The sequence below is a fragment of the Borostomias antarcticus genome (genome assembly GCF_949987555.1).
Source record: "Borostomias antarcticus genome assembly, chromosome: 34".
NCBI classification, from domain to species: Eukaryota; Metazoa; Chordata; class Actinopteri; order Stomiiformes; family Stomiidae; genus Borostomias; species Borostomias antarcticus.
This window is the reverse complement of record NC_140267.1, coordinates 2,652,810-2,667,809: the sequence shown is the minus strand read 5'-3', so window position 1 is coordinate 2,667,809 and position 15,000 is coordinate 2,652,810. Positions and strand designations below refer to the sequence as shown.

General features: G+C 49.8%; 1 protein-coding gene across 1 annotated transcript in view; it reads left to right on the top strand.

Annotated features, from left to right (window-relative positions):
• Window positions 1–15,000, top strand: part of myom2b (myomesin 2b) — a gene marked incomplete at both ends in the record, with an annotated part of 62,470 nt that overhangs the window by 23,206 nt on the left and 24,264 nt on the right. The window contains 10 exons of the mRNA XM_084460892.1: window positions 998–1,125; window positions 1,752–1,935; window positions 3,527–3,701; window positions 6,459–6,580; window positions 8,155–8,342; window positions 12,230–12,356; window positions 12,828–13,006; window positions 13,150–13,264; window positions 13,839–14,001; window positions 14,509–14,615. Of these exons, the coding sequence (XP_084317018.1) occupies window positions 998–1,125; window positions 1,752–1,935; window positions 3,527–3,701; window positions 6,459–6,580; window positions 8,155–8,342; window positions 12,230–12,356; window positions 12,828–13,006; window positions 13,150–13,264; window positions 13,839–14,001; window positions 14,509–14,615 (1,488 nt within the window). The remainder of the gene's footprint in view (window positions 1–997; window positions 1,126–1,751; window positions 1,936–3,526; window positions 3,702–6,458; window positions 6,581–8,154; window positions 8,343–12,229; window positions 12,357–12,827; window positions 13,007–13,149; window positions 13,265–13,838; window positions 14,002–14,508; window positions 14,616–15,000) is intronic.

Sequence of the window (15,000 nt, the reverse complement as noted above, 5' to 3'; positions counted from 1 at the left end):
CAGCAGCCGCCATCGTACCCCTCCTCGTCTCTGCTCCGTCTTTCTCCCCGTTATTAGTCCTAATTATGCGTCTAGATCTGCCTCATCACACACAAGCTGATTGGCTTTTGATGAGGTTTCCATCAGGACTCCCACAGGCAGCCATCTGTGAGGCTGTGCTCCGCGCGCGCGTGTGTGTGTGTGTGTGTGTGTGTGTGTGTGTGTGTGTGTGTGTGTGTGTGTGTGAGAGTGTGTGAGAGAGAGAGAGAGAGAGAGAGAGAGAGAGGGCATGAGACTTTGGTATTCTGATACATTCAAATGTTTTTACTTATGGGTGAGTGTGTGTGTGTGTGTGTGTGTGTGTGTGTGTGTGTGTGTGTGTGTGTGTGTGTGTGTGTGTGTGTGTGTGTGTGTGTGTGAGAGAGAGAGAGAGAGAGAGAGAGAGAGAGAGAGAGAGAGAGGGCATGAGACTTTGGTAGTCTTATACATTCAAATGTTTTTACTTATGGGTGAGTGTGTGTGTGTGTGTGAGTGTGTGTGTGTGTGTGTGTGTGTGTGTGTGTGTGTGTGTGTGAGAGAGAGAGAGAGAGAGAGAGAGAGAGAGAGAGAGACAGAGAGAGAGAGAGGGCATGTCTACAGGCTGAGACTTTGGTATTCTGATACATTCAAATGTTTTTACTTATGGGTGTGTGTGTGTGTGTGAGTGCGTGTGTGTGTGTGTGTGTGTGTGCGTGTGTGTGAGTGCGTGTGTGCGTGAGCGTGTGTGTGTGTGTGTGAGCGTGTGCGTGTGTGTGAGCGTGTGCGTGTGTGTGTGTGAGTGTGTGTGTGTGTGGGGGGGGGGGGTGAGTGTGTGTGTGTGTGTGTGTGAGAGAGAGAGAGAGAGAGAGAGAGGGCATGTCTACAGGCCGAGACTTTGGTATTCTGATACATTCAAATGTTTTTACTTGTGTGTGTGTGTGTGTGTGCGTGTGTGAGTGCGTGCGTGCGTGTGTGTGTGTGCGTGTGTGTGTGTGTACAGCTGAAGGAACTGCCCCTGCCGCCCCCTCTGGCGTGTGCATCTCTGAGATTGACAGGACGTACGTGGTCCTGAGCTGGAAGGCCCCGGCCTATCACGGCAAGGCTCCCATGTGGTACTACCTGGAGAAGGTCAGTACTGCTACCACACTACCTGCGCGTGTGTGTGTGTGTGTGTGTGTGTGTGTGTGTGTGTGTGTGTGTGTGTGTGATTGAGTGACTAAATATATATGTATTGTGTGTACCCAGTGCTTGTACTGTATGTGTGAGAGAGACAGGTGTGTGTGTGTGTGTGTGTGTTTGTGTGAGTGTATATGTGTGTGTATACTGTATGTGTGTGTGTGTGTGTGAGTGTGCGTGTGTGTGTGTATACTGTATGTGTGTGTGTGTGTGTGTTTGTGTGCGTGTGAGTGTGTGTATGTGTGTGTGTGTGTGTGTGTATATGTGTGTGTATACTGTATGTGTGTGTGTGTGTGTTTGTGTGCGTGTGTGTATGTGTGAGTGTGCGAGTGTGTGTGTGTGTGTTTGTGTGTGTGTATATGTGTGTGTATACTGTATGTGTGTGTGTGTGTGTTTGTGTGCGTGTGTGTATGTGTGAGTGTGTGAGTGTGTGTGCGTCTTTGTGTGTGTGTGTGTGTGTGTGTGTGTGTGCGTGCATGTGTGTGCGTCTTTGTGTGTGTGGGTGTGTGAGTGTGTGTGCGTGTGCATGTGTGTGTGTGTGCGTGTGTGTGTGTTTAACAGTATCCCCCCCCTCCCAGAGCCTTGTGGGTAGTGGTCAGTGGCAGAGGGTGAGCACGCAGGTCCCGGTGAGGTCTCCTCGCTACGCCGTGTTCGACCTGTCCGAGGGGAAGGAGTACCAGTTCCGCACCCTCGCCGCCAACATGTACGGCTGCAGCGCCGCCTCCGAGCCCTCCACGCCCATCCAGACCCTGACGCTGAAGGGTACGAGCCTCTCCTCCTCCTCCCTCTCTCCCTCCTTCCCTCTCTCCTCTCCTCCACTTCTGTTCTCTCCCTCTTTCCCTCTCTCCTCTCCTCCACTTCTATCTGTTCCCTCCCTCCCTCTCTCCTCTCCTCCACTTCTATCTGTTCTCTCCCTCCCTCCCTCCCTCCCTCTGTCTTTCCCTCTCTCCTCTCCTCCACTTCTATCTGTTCTCTCCCTCTCTTCCTCCCTCCCTCTGTCTTTCCCTCTCTTCTCTCCTCCACTTCTATCTGTTCCCTCCCTCCCTCCCTCCCTCCCTCTGTCTTTCCCTCTCTCCTCTCCTCCACTTCTATCAGTTCTCTCCCTCCCTCTCTCCTCTCCTCCACTTCTATCTGTTCCCTCCCTCCCTCCCTCCCTCCCTCTGTCTTTCCCTCTCTCCTCTCCTCCACTTCTATCAGTTCTCTCCCTCCCTCCCTCTGTCTTTCCCTCTCTCCTCTCCTCCACTTCTATCTGTTCTCTCCCTCCCTCCCTCTCTCCTCTCCTCCACTTCTATCTGTTCTCTCCTTCCCTCCCTCCCTCCCTCCCTCTGTCTTTCCCTCTCTCCTCTCCTCCACTTCTATCAGTTCTCTCCCTCCCTCCCTCTGTCTGTCCCTCTCTCCTCTCCTCCACTTCTATCTGTTCTCTCCCTCCCTCCCTCCCTCTCTCCTCTCCTCCCTCGGCCTCCTCAGCGCGAGAGTCCTTCAGGAGGTCGCAGCCCCGTCCTCACCCCGGCCTCTCCAGCCTCTCCTCCCTCCTCCCCGCTGCGGAGCTCCGCACGCTAACGTCTGCAGACACGCGCGCCCCGCGGTGTAACGAGCCCAGTCAGGACAAGCGCACAGCGTGACCGGCGCTAATCTCACATAGCTCATGACAGGGCACGCTGTGAGGGGGGGGGGGCTACAGAAGCGCCATTAACATGTCGAATTAAACGAGAAAAAAAGACAATAAGATCATCGCTAAATGGTTCGCTGTCCGTCATCGCGACTGCAGTGAATAAAGTAGAATAAGGGATTTTTCCTTGACCCATGTTATTTTACTGTGTTATGTTATGTTACTGTGTGTTATTTAAGCAATAAACCACGAGAGGCCGTGTGTTATAGTGATTTTATAACAGCTAGGGGGCGTTGTTAGGCACGACGCGGAGCGGAGTAAAACCCCCCTAGCTGTTATAAAATCACTATAACACACGGCCTCTCGTGGTTTATTGCTTTTATACAACGGTTACTACAGCTATTAGTGTAAAATAGACACACAGCAATGTAAAATATTAACATTTATTCAAAACGAAGCATCATTCCCTCAATTCCGCCGCGCAAAATAGTTCCCCTCACAAAAGGGTTGCCAAGCAACAACAACAACTACAATGCATTGGATCAAATGGGAGGCGCATTAATACTGAAAATGGAATGATATCCGGTCCCAGGTGTGTGTTACAAAGTATTTTAACACGGCTTCCAGCCAATCAGAATCAAGAACCAGAACTAACCGTTGTATAAGTTATGCTACTGTATGTTTACCTACAGTAATTTCAGACATCTTGTTCTTTGTTCATTGTTTGTCGTTTGTTGTTTACAGGCGTGCCCTCTGCTCCTGGTCAGGTGATCTCTACTAGGGAGACCGACACCTCTGTCCTCATCCAATGGGCTCCACCCAAGGAACCCAACAACCTGATTGGCTACTACATTGATGTGTGTGTCAAAGGCTCCAACGACTGGCAGTCAGCCAATCACAAACCTCACAAGAGCGCCAAGTATGTACCAGGGGGGAACTGAACAGGCTTAAGAATAATTATATAAAGAAACTATGTTACAGTTATTATTATGTCTTATTGGTTATATTGATTTATTTTGTTGTGGAAATGAATGGGTTAATGAGCAGAAAAATGTGAATAGAAAAAAGGTCCAATCAGAATGTTTTATTTGTCTGTCTCTGGGCAGAGTAGCTAACTGATTGCTCCTGCAGTGGCTGAATGGAAGACTGCTGTTCAAGTGTGTGAGGGCAGATCTGTGGAGTGAAGGGTGGATTAGCCAATTACATTTAGATTTCTAAGAGGCGGGACATATTTTTACAATATGTGAAAATTTGACCCAGGCATAGGTCACAGCACACCTCAAACATTGCAAGTATAAGTAAGTAAGTAAGTAAGTAATTAAGTCAGTAATTAAGTAAGTAAGTAATTAAGTCAGTAATTAAGTAAGTAAGTAATTAAGTAAGTAAGTAAGTAAGTAAGTCAGTCAGTCAGTCAGTCAGTCAGTCAGTCAGTAATTAAGTAAGTAATTAAGTAAGTAAGTAAGTAAGTAAGTAAGTAAGTAAGTAAGTAAGTAAGTAATTAAGTAAGTAAGTAAGTAATTAAGAAGGTAAGTAACTAAGTAAGTAATTAAGTAAGTCAGTAAGTAAGTAATTAAGTAAGTAAGTAAGTAAGTAAGTAAGTAAGTAATTAAGTAAGTAAGTCAGTAAGTAAGTCAGTAAGTAAGTAAGTAGTAAGTAATTAAGTAAGTAAGTAAGTAAGTAAGTAAGTAAGTAAGTAATTAAGTAAGTAAGTCAGTAAGTAAGTAATTAAGTAAGTAATTAAGTAAGTAAGTCTGTAATTAAGTAAGTAATTAAGTAAGTAAGTAAGTCAGTCAGTCAGTAAGTAATTAAGTAAGTAATTAAGTAAGTCAGTAAGTCAGTAAGTAAGTAATTAAGTAAGTAAGTCAGTAAGTAAGTAAGTCAGTAAGTAAGTAAGTAATTAAGTAAGTAATTAAGTAAGTAAGTAAGTAAGTCAGTAATTAAGTAAGTAATTAAGTAAGTAAGTAAGTCAGTCAGTCAGTCAGTAAGAAAGTAAGTAAGTAAACTTTATTTGTAGGCCTATAGCACCTTTCATATAAGAAACACAGCTCAAACTGCTTTACAGACTGAGGGAAATTACGAGGGCTGTCCCCTGAAAGTCAACGAGTTCAATCATTAGTCTGAGACTCTTAAGTGAAGTTTCTGAAGGTTAAGAGCCTCTCCTCCACTTCTCTCTCTCTCTTTCTCTGTCCTTCATCCCCTCGTTTCCGTCTCTCCCCCTCTCCTCTCCTCCCTGGGCCTTGCCCTCTCTCATTCTCTCCTCCACCTACAGTATAGTCTACCGTACACTAGCAATAACATGCATTTTCCAAACGGAACATCACAACTCAAAAGTGCTTTCCTAGATCAGTGTTATTGTATTAACTAAGACATCCGCTAGAAAAAATATGTGTTACCGTAAACAGATTGAGCTCTAACGTACGTGAAAATGCGTCAGTGGCAGCCAAAACATGTTCTCTGCTCAACGCATGAGCCTATTTGCTTTCAAATGCGCAGTTGTAGAGACTCGCAGTTGGAGAGACTCGCAGTTTGAGAGACTCGTCAAGTCGCCCAACCCTAACGCAGGCTATGGAAAACACGGCATGGAGGCATCTGAAGTAGATGGACAATGTGGGCTAGATGATTCATGTTTAGCAAGAAAATCTGCCGTCTTTTAATTACCCACTGAGCAAAGACACGTCTAAAAGATGTCTTTTAGATGTCTTTTTTGTCTTTTTCGGACGTCCAAAGACATCCAATTAGGAGCCAGAATGAATGTTTTTTTTTACGTTCAGATATTGAACCCGTTTTGCACGTCCACAGACGTCTTAGAGGGGTCACAGCCAGACGTTTGAATATTGAGGGGTCCAGCAGACGTACAAACGGGGTTCTGGACCGACGGACGTTATTATGACGTGATCTGAACGTCTCCCTGACGTTGCGTGTTTGCTGGGGATGCTGCCTGGGAGTTAGTTAGTCAGCTGCCCCCGACTCCCGCGGTCTCCCCTCAGCCTAAGGTTAGACCATGGATGTATTAATAGAACAGGAATAGATAGGTTAGACATGCTGAAAAAAGGAGGAATCGTCAAATCTCGGGTTTGAATACGCAAATCTGATTCGACTCACAAAATTCAGAGTCGGGGACAGCCCTAGAAATGACATTCACAGAGTGCTTCACATAAAAATAGACATAAAATGAAGATAAAATAAGGGGAAATAAGATGGAGGATAAAACAATAAAAAGAAGATAAGATAAGAAATCACATAAAAACCTTTTTTAAGCTCAAATCATAGCTATAGCACACGTGTCACTATATTTTATGTGGAGTAGGGTAGACTAAATGGTAAATAGTTATATGTTGGTGTTCTTAACCGAGAAGAGGAAAGATTGACTGAATTCTCCTGGTCCACTTTATTGAAAATATCGCAACGTTTCGACCCTTAATTAGGTCTTCATCATCATCATCATCGTGTTCTTAACGAGCCTGCACAGCTAGAGAGTCTAAGCTGAGTCCATTGCTGATTCTATATTTCTGTAATTTTCATGATTGTGTAACGTTTTGTTGGATGGAGTGCCAGGATTCTAGGACACATTGTTATAGCTGAATGATAATAATGCTCACTGGGCTGTGTGTGTGTGTGTGTGTGTGTGTGTGTGTGTGTGTGTATGGTGTGTGTGTGTGTGTGTGTGTGTGTGTAGGTTCGTGGTACAGGGCCTGACTACCGGAGAGACGTATGTGTTCCGTGTCCAGGCGATCAACGAGCTGGGTTTGAGTGATGAGTCTCAGGAGTCCTCTCCTCTGTCTGTCAAAGCTGCTCTCAGTAAGTGCACACACACACACACACCCACGCACACACACACACACACACACGCACGCACGCACGCACACACACACACACACACACACACACACACACACACCCATACACACACACGCACACACACACACACGCACGCACACACACACACACACACACACACACACACACACACTCACCCATACACACACACACATACACACACACGCACACACACACACACACATACACACACATACAGCCCAGAGAGCATTATATTCATTTAATGTACAGTACACACACACACAGTTACACACACAGACACACAGACACACACACGTACGTGCTCTCTCTCTCTCTCTCACACACACACACACACCCACGCACACATACACACACAGCCCAGAGCATTATATTCATTTAATGTACAGTACACACACACACACAGTTACACACACAGACACACAGACACACACACACGTACGTGCTCTCTCTCTCACACACACACACACACACACACACACACACACACACACACACACACACACACAGCCCAGATAGCATTATATTCATTTAATGTACAGTACACACACACACACACACACACACACACATTTACACACACACACATAGTTACACACACAGACACACACACACACACGCACACACACACACACACACACGTACGTGCTCTCTCTCTCTCACACACACACACACACACACACACCCACGCACACACATACACACACACACACACATGCACGAGCTCGCACACACACACACACACACACACACACACAGTCCCTCTCCCTCTCTCATCACGGCGCTCTCGCTCTCTCAGCAGAAAGTCAGTGCTCGTCATTAGTTGTGTGTCCAACCAGCCGTGTAAAGTGCCGCGCCGATTTGCCAGCAGCGACGGAAACAGCAGAACGTACAGCGAGGCATGATGGGATCGGCCTGCCGCGCCGCGCCTCCTCCGACGCCCTCTCTCTCCACACGCCTGCTGGCGCCCCGCCAAACCCATAACAGCTCCCTTTATTACCCCTGCTCCTTCCTTGATTAGATTAGCATGATCACAAGGACTAGCGTACGATGGCGTCGACGCCGAGCGAGAGTGACCGCTTTGGAGTAGATGGGGGGTCGGGGGGGGGGGGGTTACGTAGTACGGTGAGAATATCCTAGTACTCCAGTCCTGTACCCGTACTAACAGGATACGCGTGTAAGGCAGCGTGATGCGTGCTGGAGCATCGTAGCGCCGCCCAATCAGACTCCACCAGTGGATGATGTCATCCCAGATGGGCGCGGCTATCCATTATTGAACACTCTGGATGCCCCTCCCCCCGGCTGTGTGGATTACACTGTTTACATTCAACCATGGGCACTTTGTACATGTATTATATATGTATATGTATGTACATATATATATATATGTATTATATATGTATTATGATGTATTATAAATGTTCTGTGAATATCAGGCAGCGGTAATTCAGTCTCCCGGTCGCAGGTCGCGACGCTTGTTTCCTGTTTCCTGTTCGCTTGTTTCCTGTTTCCGTCAATAAGGACACGCGTTAAGACTCCTCCCCTTCCTGTTACAGCCACCCCGTCCGGACCCTATGACATCGCTGTGCTGAACTGCGACGGTCAGTCCATGGTGCTGAACTGGAAACGCCCCGCCCACTCGGGCGGCGCCAAGGTCACCGACTACTACATCGACAAACGCAAGGCGGGCGCCGCGGCCTGGAGGGAAGTCAACATCCCTCCGATCAAACAGAGGCTCTACAAGGTACGACAACTTCCTGTCTCACCCTCGCGCTATCCTAACAGACCCTAGGACAACCCTAATAGACCCTAGGACGACCCTAATAGACCCTAGGACAACACTAACAGACCCTAGGACAACCCTAACACACCCTAGGACAACCCTAACATACCCTAGGACAACCCTAACAGACCCTAGGACGACCCTAACAGACCCTAGGACTACCCTAACTGACCCTAGGACAACCCTAAGACCTTAGGACAACCCTAACAGACCCTAGGACAACCCTAACACACCCTAGGACAACCCTAACAGACCCTAGGACGACCCTAACAGACCCTAGGGCTACCCTAACTGACCCTAGGACAACCCTAAGACCTTAGGACAACCCTAACAGACCCTAGGACAACCCTAACACACCCTAGGACAACCCTAACAGACCCTAGGACAACCCTAACAGACCCTAGGACTACCCTAACTGACCCTAGGACAACCCTAAGACCTTAGGACAACCCTAACAGACCCTAGGACAACCCTCACATACCCTAGGACAGCCCTAACAGACCCTAGGACGACCCTAACAGACCCTAGGACAACCCTAACAGACCCTAGGACAACCCTAACAGACCCTAGGACAACCCTAACAGACCCTAGGACAACCCTAACAGACCCTAGGACAACCCTAAGAACTTAGGACAACCCTAACAGACCCTAGGACAACCCTAAGAACTTAGGACAACCCTAACAGACCCTAGGACAGCCCTAACAGACCCTAGGACAACCCTAACAGACCCTAGGACAACCCTAACAGACCCTAGGACAGCCCTAACAGACCCTAGGACAACCCTAACAGACCCTAGGACAGCCCTAACAGACCCTAGGACAACCCTAACACACCCTAGGACAACCCTAACAGACCCTAGGACAACCCTAAGACCTTAGGACAACCCTAACAGACCCTAGGACAACCCTACCAGACCCTAGGACAACCCTAACAGACCCTAGGACAACCCTAACAGACCCTAACAGACCCTAGGACAACCCTAACTGACCCTAGGACGACTCTAGCAGACCCTAGGACGACCCTAACAGACCCTAGGACAACCCTAACAGACCCTAGGACAACCCTAACACACCCTAGGACAACCCTAACAGACCCTAGGACAACCCTAACAGACCCTAGGACAACCCTAACAGACCCTAGGACAACCCTAAGACCTTAGGACAACCCTAACAGACCCTAGGACAGCCCTAACAGACCCTAGGACAACCCTAACACACCCTAGGACAACCCTAACAGACCCTAGGACAACCCTAAGACCTTAGGACAACCCTAACAGACCCTAGGACAACCCTTACAGACCCTAGGACAACCCTAACAGACCCTAGGACAACCCTAAGACCTTAGGACAACCCTAACAGACCCTAGGACAACCCTAACAGACCCTAGGACAGCCCTAACAGACCCTAGGACAACCCTAACACACCCTAGGACAACCCTAACAGACCCTAGGACAACCCTAAGACCTTAGGACAACCCTAACAGACCCTAGGACAACCCTAACAGACCCTAGAACGACCCTAACAGACCCTAGGACAACCCTAACAGACCCTAGGACAACCCTAACAGACTCTAGGACAACCCTAACAGACTCTAGGACATCCCTAACAGAGCCTAGGACATCCCTAACAGACCCTAGGACAACCCTAACAGACCCTAGGACAACCCTAACAGACTCTAGGACAACCCTAACAGACTCTAGGACAACCCTAAGACCTTAGGACAACCCTAACAGAGCCTAGGACATCCCTAACAGACCCTAGGACAACCTTAACAGGCCCTAGGACAACCCTAACAGACCCTAGGACAACCTTAACAGACCCTAGGACAACCCTAACACACCCTAGGACAACCCTAACAGACCCTAGGACAACCCTAACAGACCCTAGGACAACCCTAACAGACCCTAGGACAACCCTAACAGACTCTAGGACAACCCTAACAGACTCTAGGACAACCCTAAGACCTTAGGACAACCCTAACAGAGCCTAGGACATCCCTAACAGACCCTAGGACAACCCTAACAGACCCTAGGACAACCCTAACAGGCCCTAGGACAACCCTAGGACAACCCTAACAGACCCTAGGACAACCCCAACAGACCCTAGGACAACCCTAACACACCCTACGACAACCCTAACAGACCCTAGGACAACCCTAACAGACCCTAGGACAACGCTAACAGACCCTAGGACAACCCTAACACACCCTAGCACAACCCTAACAGACCCTAGGACAACCCTAACAGACCCTAGGACAACCCTAACAGACCCTAGGACAACGCTAACACACCCTAGGACAACCCTAACAGACCCTAGGACAACCCTAACAGTCCCTAGGACCTAACAGACCCTAGGACAACCCTAACAGGCCCTAGGACAACCCTAACAGACCCTAGAACAACCCTAACAGACCCTAGGCAAACCCTAACAGACTCTAGGACAACCCTAACAGACCCTAGGACAACCCTAACAGACCCTAGGACAACCTTAACAGACCCTAGGACAACCCTAACAGACCCTAGGACAACCCTAACAGACCCTAGGACAACCCTAACAGACCCTAGGACAACCCTAACAGACCCTAGGACAACCCTAACAGACCCTAGGACAACCCTAACAGACCGGTCAGTAGTCCGGTCAGTAGTCTGGTCAGTAGAATGGTCAGTAGAATGGTCAGTAGTCTGGTCAGTAGACCGGTCAGTAGTCTGGTCAGTAGAATGGTCAGTAGTCCGGTCAGTAGACTGGTCAGTAGTCTGGTCAGTAGACCGGTCAGTAGTCTGGTCAGTAGAATGGTCAGTAGAATGGTCAGTAGTCTGGTCAGTAGTCTGGTCAGTAGTCTGGTCAGTAGTCTGGTCAGTAGACTGGTCAGTAGTCTGGTGAGTAGACTGGTCAGTAGTCCGGTCAGTAGTCCGGTCAGTAGAATGGTCAGTAGTCTGGTCAGTAGGATGGTCAGTAGACCGGTCAGTAGAATGGTCAGTAGACTGGTCAGTAGACCGGTCAGTAGTCTGGTCAGTAGACTGGTCAGTAGACTGGTCAGTAGTCTGGTCAGTAGTCCGGTCAGTAGCCCGGTCAGTAGTCTGGTCAGTAGAATGGTCAGTAGAATGGTCAGTAGTCTGGTCAGTAGTCTGGTCAGTAGAATGGTCAGTAGTCTGGTCAGTAGTCTGGTCAGTAGTCCGGTCAGTAGAATGGTCAGTAGAATGGTCAGTAGTCTGGTCAGTCGTCTGGTCAGTAGTCTGGTCAGTAGAATGGTCAGTAGACTGGTCAGTAGTTCGGTCAGTAGACTGGTCAGTAGAATGGTCAGTAGAATGGTCAGTAGTCTGGTCAGTAGTCTGGTCAGTAGACTGGTCAGTAGAATGGTCTGTAGTCTGGTCTGTAGTCTGGTCAGTAGTCTGGTCAGTAGACTGGTCAGTAGACTGGTCAGTAGAATGGTCAGTAGTCGGGTCAGTAGAATGGTCAGTAGTCTGGTCAGTAGACTGGTCAGTAGAATGGTCAGTAGTCTGGTCAGTAGTCTGGTCAGTAGAATGGTCAGTAGACTGGTCAGTAGTCTGGTCAGTAGACTGGTCAGTAGTCTGGTCAGTAGACTGGTCAGTAGTCTGGTCAGTAGAATGATCAGTAGTCTGGTCAGTAGACTGGTCAGTAGTCTGGTCAGTAGTCGGGTCAGTAGTCTGGTCAGTAGTCCGGTCAGTAGAATGGCTCAGGTCCCTGGAATGTTCCAGACAAGATCCAGTCATGTCTCAGCGTTCTCCAGTTCTGATTTCGGTTCCACCTGTGGTTCTGTCTGTGGTCCCGGATGCGTCTCTGACTGTGGTTCTACGTATGTGCGGTTCTGTGGTTCCGCCCCCCCCCAGGTGGAGAACCTGTCAGCTGGCAGCCAGTACCAGTTCAGGATCTTCGGAGCGAGTCTGGCGGGTCTGGGAGCCGCCTCGGTGGCCAGCCCTGTGTTCAGCTGTGACGCTTGGACCATGGGCCAGCCAGGTAGGACGGGAACACACACACACACACAGGGCTGGGTATCCACTCCAATTTCAAGAATCGATTCCGATTCACAAGGTTCAGAATCGATTATCACGATTCAATTCGATTCGATTCAATATCGATTCGGTTAGTGTTACTAAAACCTGTGTTTTTTTTTAGCTGTAACCTTAATTACATGACTGCCAAGTTATGCAACACATCAATACTAGGGCTGGGTATCGATACTGATTTCCAAAAATGAATGAATGAATCATTGAATGAATTAATGAACTATTCATTCCTTCATTTATTCATTCATCCATTAAATAAAAGATCGATTTTGGGAATTCACGAATCGATTCAGAATCATTTGATTCAGAACCGATTCAGAATCGATGAATCGATTTTTTAAACCCAGCCCTACCCACAAGGGACGGGCGGGCACGCGTACGGCACCACGCGCTCACGTGTTCCCGCCTCTCTGCGTCTCAGGCCCCGCCTACGACATGACCTTCTGCGAGGTCCGCGACGACTCGCTGGTGGTGGAGTGGAAGGCGCCCGTCTACGCCGGCGCCGGGGCGATCACGGGCTACCACGTCGACTACGCGCTCCAGGGCTCGGCGACGTGGACCACCGCCAACGAGACCGCCGTCAACCACCGCTTCCTCAAGGTAAAGCCCCGCCCCCTCTCCGAGTCCGCTCTCCGCTTCCTGTCACACAGGAAACGAGCTCTAACGAAACCAACCGCTCGCCAGATCGCTCGCCGTCGGGGAAAGCGTGACTCAAGCGTCTCCTCGTCTTCTCTCCCCTCCAGGTGACGGGGCTGGAGGTGGGCGCCGCCTACGTGGTCCGCGTGCGCGCGGCGAACGCCGCCGGCGTGGGCGCTGCCTCGCTGGCCTCTGACCCCGTGACCGCGAAGGCGTTGCCCGGTACGCCGCCGCATCACACTCGATTGCGATTGGCTGCCCGCAGCTCGACTCCCAACCCGCCGCTGGTTGCCTATTCTAGCCTGTGGGCCTGTAGAGACTGACAGCGTGACGCTGTATCTGGGTCAGGGTTGTGGCGCCGGTACCAAGACTGGTAGACAGATTAGCTGATTGGTTCCAAAGCGTTGTCTGGGAGACGGGTGTGTGTGTGTGTGTGTGCGGAACAGAGGAGCGGTGTGTTCTCGTGTCGATAAGGAGCTCGTCGAGAACGTAGGAGGCGAACGACCGTGGGAGTATAAGACACGATGACTCATGGAGACCCGCCAGGGTGTAGCGCAGCCGGCCGCCTGGAGGGGGCAGTGTTGTACTCTCGACAGCGCCGCACAGCTCCCAGCTCGGGGAGAGCAAAGGAGGGGAAGGAACAAGTCATTCTCTCTGCATTAGTACAAAGAGAGGGAATGACTTGTAGATGATGCAAGAAAACACGCCTTACGGCACTCGCACCCCCCGCCGTGACTCATTTCACCCAAAATGCTCGTCTTCTCTAGTCTTCTCTGATTCGCCGTTGTCCCCGCAGGAACCCAGGAGGTGTCCTGCTCCGTGGACGCCGGCACCGGCGACATCGTCCTGGCGTTCGAGAGCTGCCAGATGAACGAGGGCTCCGCCTTCGTCTGGAAGAAATCCTACAAGGAGATCACCGACTTCTCCAAGGGCGTCGTGGTGACGAGCGCGGGAAGCAGGTTAGCGTGACGCCGGCCTGCTGACGGCGCACAAAATAACCCCGGCCTAAAGCCCCAGTGATATGTACATATACATTATTATACATCATACATATGAATGTGTGATATTCTATATAATAATGGTAAATGGACGGCACTTATATAGCGCTTTTCCACCTTAGCGGCACTCAAAGCGCTTTACAATGGCCTCTCATTCACCCATTCACACACACATTCACACACCAATGGCGGTAGCTGCCATGCAAGGCGCTAACCTGCTCATTGGGAGCAATTTGGGGTTAGGCGTCTTGCTCAAGGACACTTCGACATGTGGACGGTCGGAGCTGGGATTCGAACCGCTGACCCTTCGATCACTGAACGACCCGCTCTACCAACTGAGCTACAGCCGCCCCTGTAATATAGTATAATAATACTATTTTCCAAATCCACACTGGGGAACGGATCTCTTAAACCTGTAAAGTAAATCTCATCCACGCCGGTGAGAGTTTCGCATCTCTGCGTCCGCAGTTCCAAGCTGATCTTCAAGCACCCGGACCAGGAGGACGTTGGGAGCTTCTCCGTGGCCGTGACCAACACCGCCGGCGTCTCCAGCAGCTACACCATCACCTCCGAAGGTACCGTCAGCCGGGCCGCCGTTCGTACCTCATGCCTGCTGGGAGGCCTCGGCAGACACGCCCGGTCGATCCATACGCCTGGCGTTCTGTGTCAGATTACACCCCGCTGCGCAATGCCTCCTGGGAAAGCACTGGCTAACAGTATGTGTCCAAGTGGCCCAGGATAGTAGCACCAGGCTAATATGAGGCTAATCCCAGGCTAGTTCCAGGATAATCCCAGGCTAGTCCCAGGATAATCCCAGGCTAGTCCCAGGATAATCCCAGGCTAGTCCCAGGCTAGACTCAGGCTCATCACAGTGTAGGCTCATGCAAATCCCAGACTAGTCCCCGCTAATCCCAGGCTAATCCCACGCTAATCCCGGGCTAATCCCGGGCTAATCCCAGG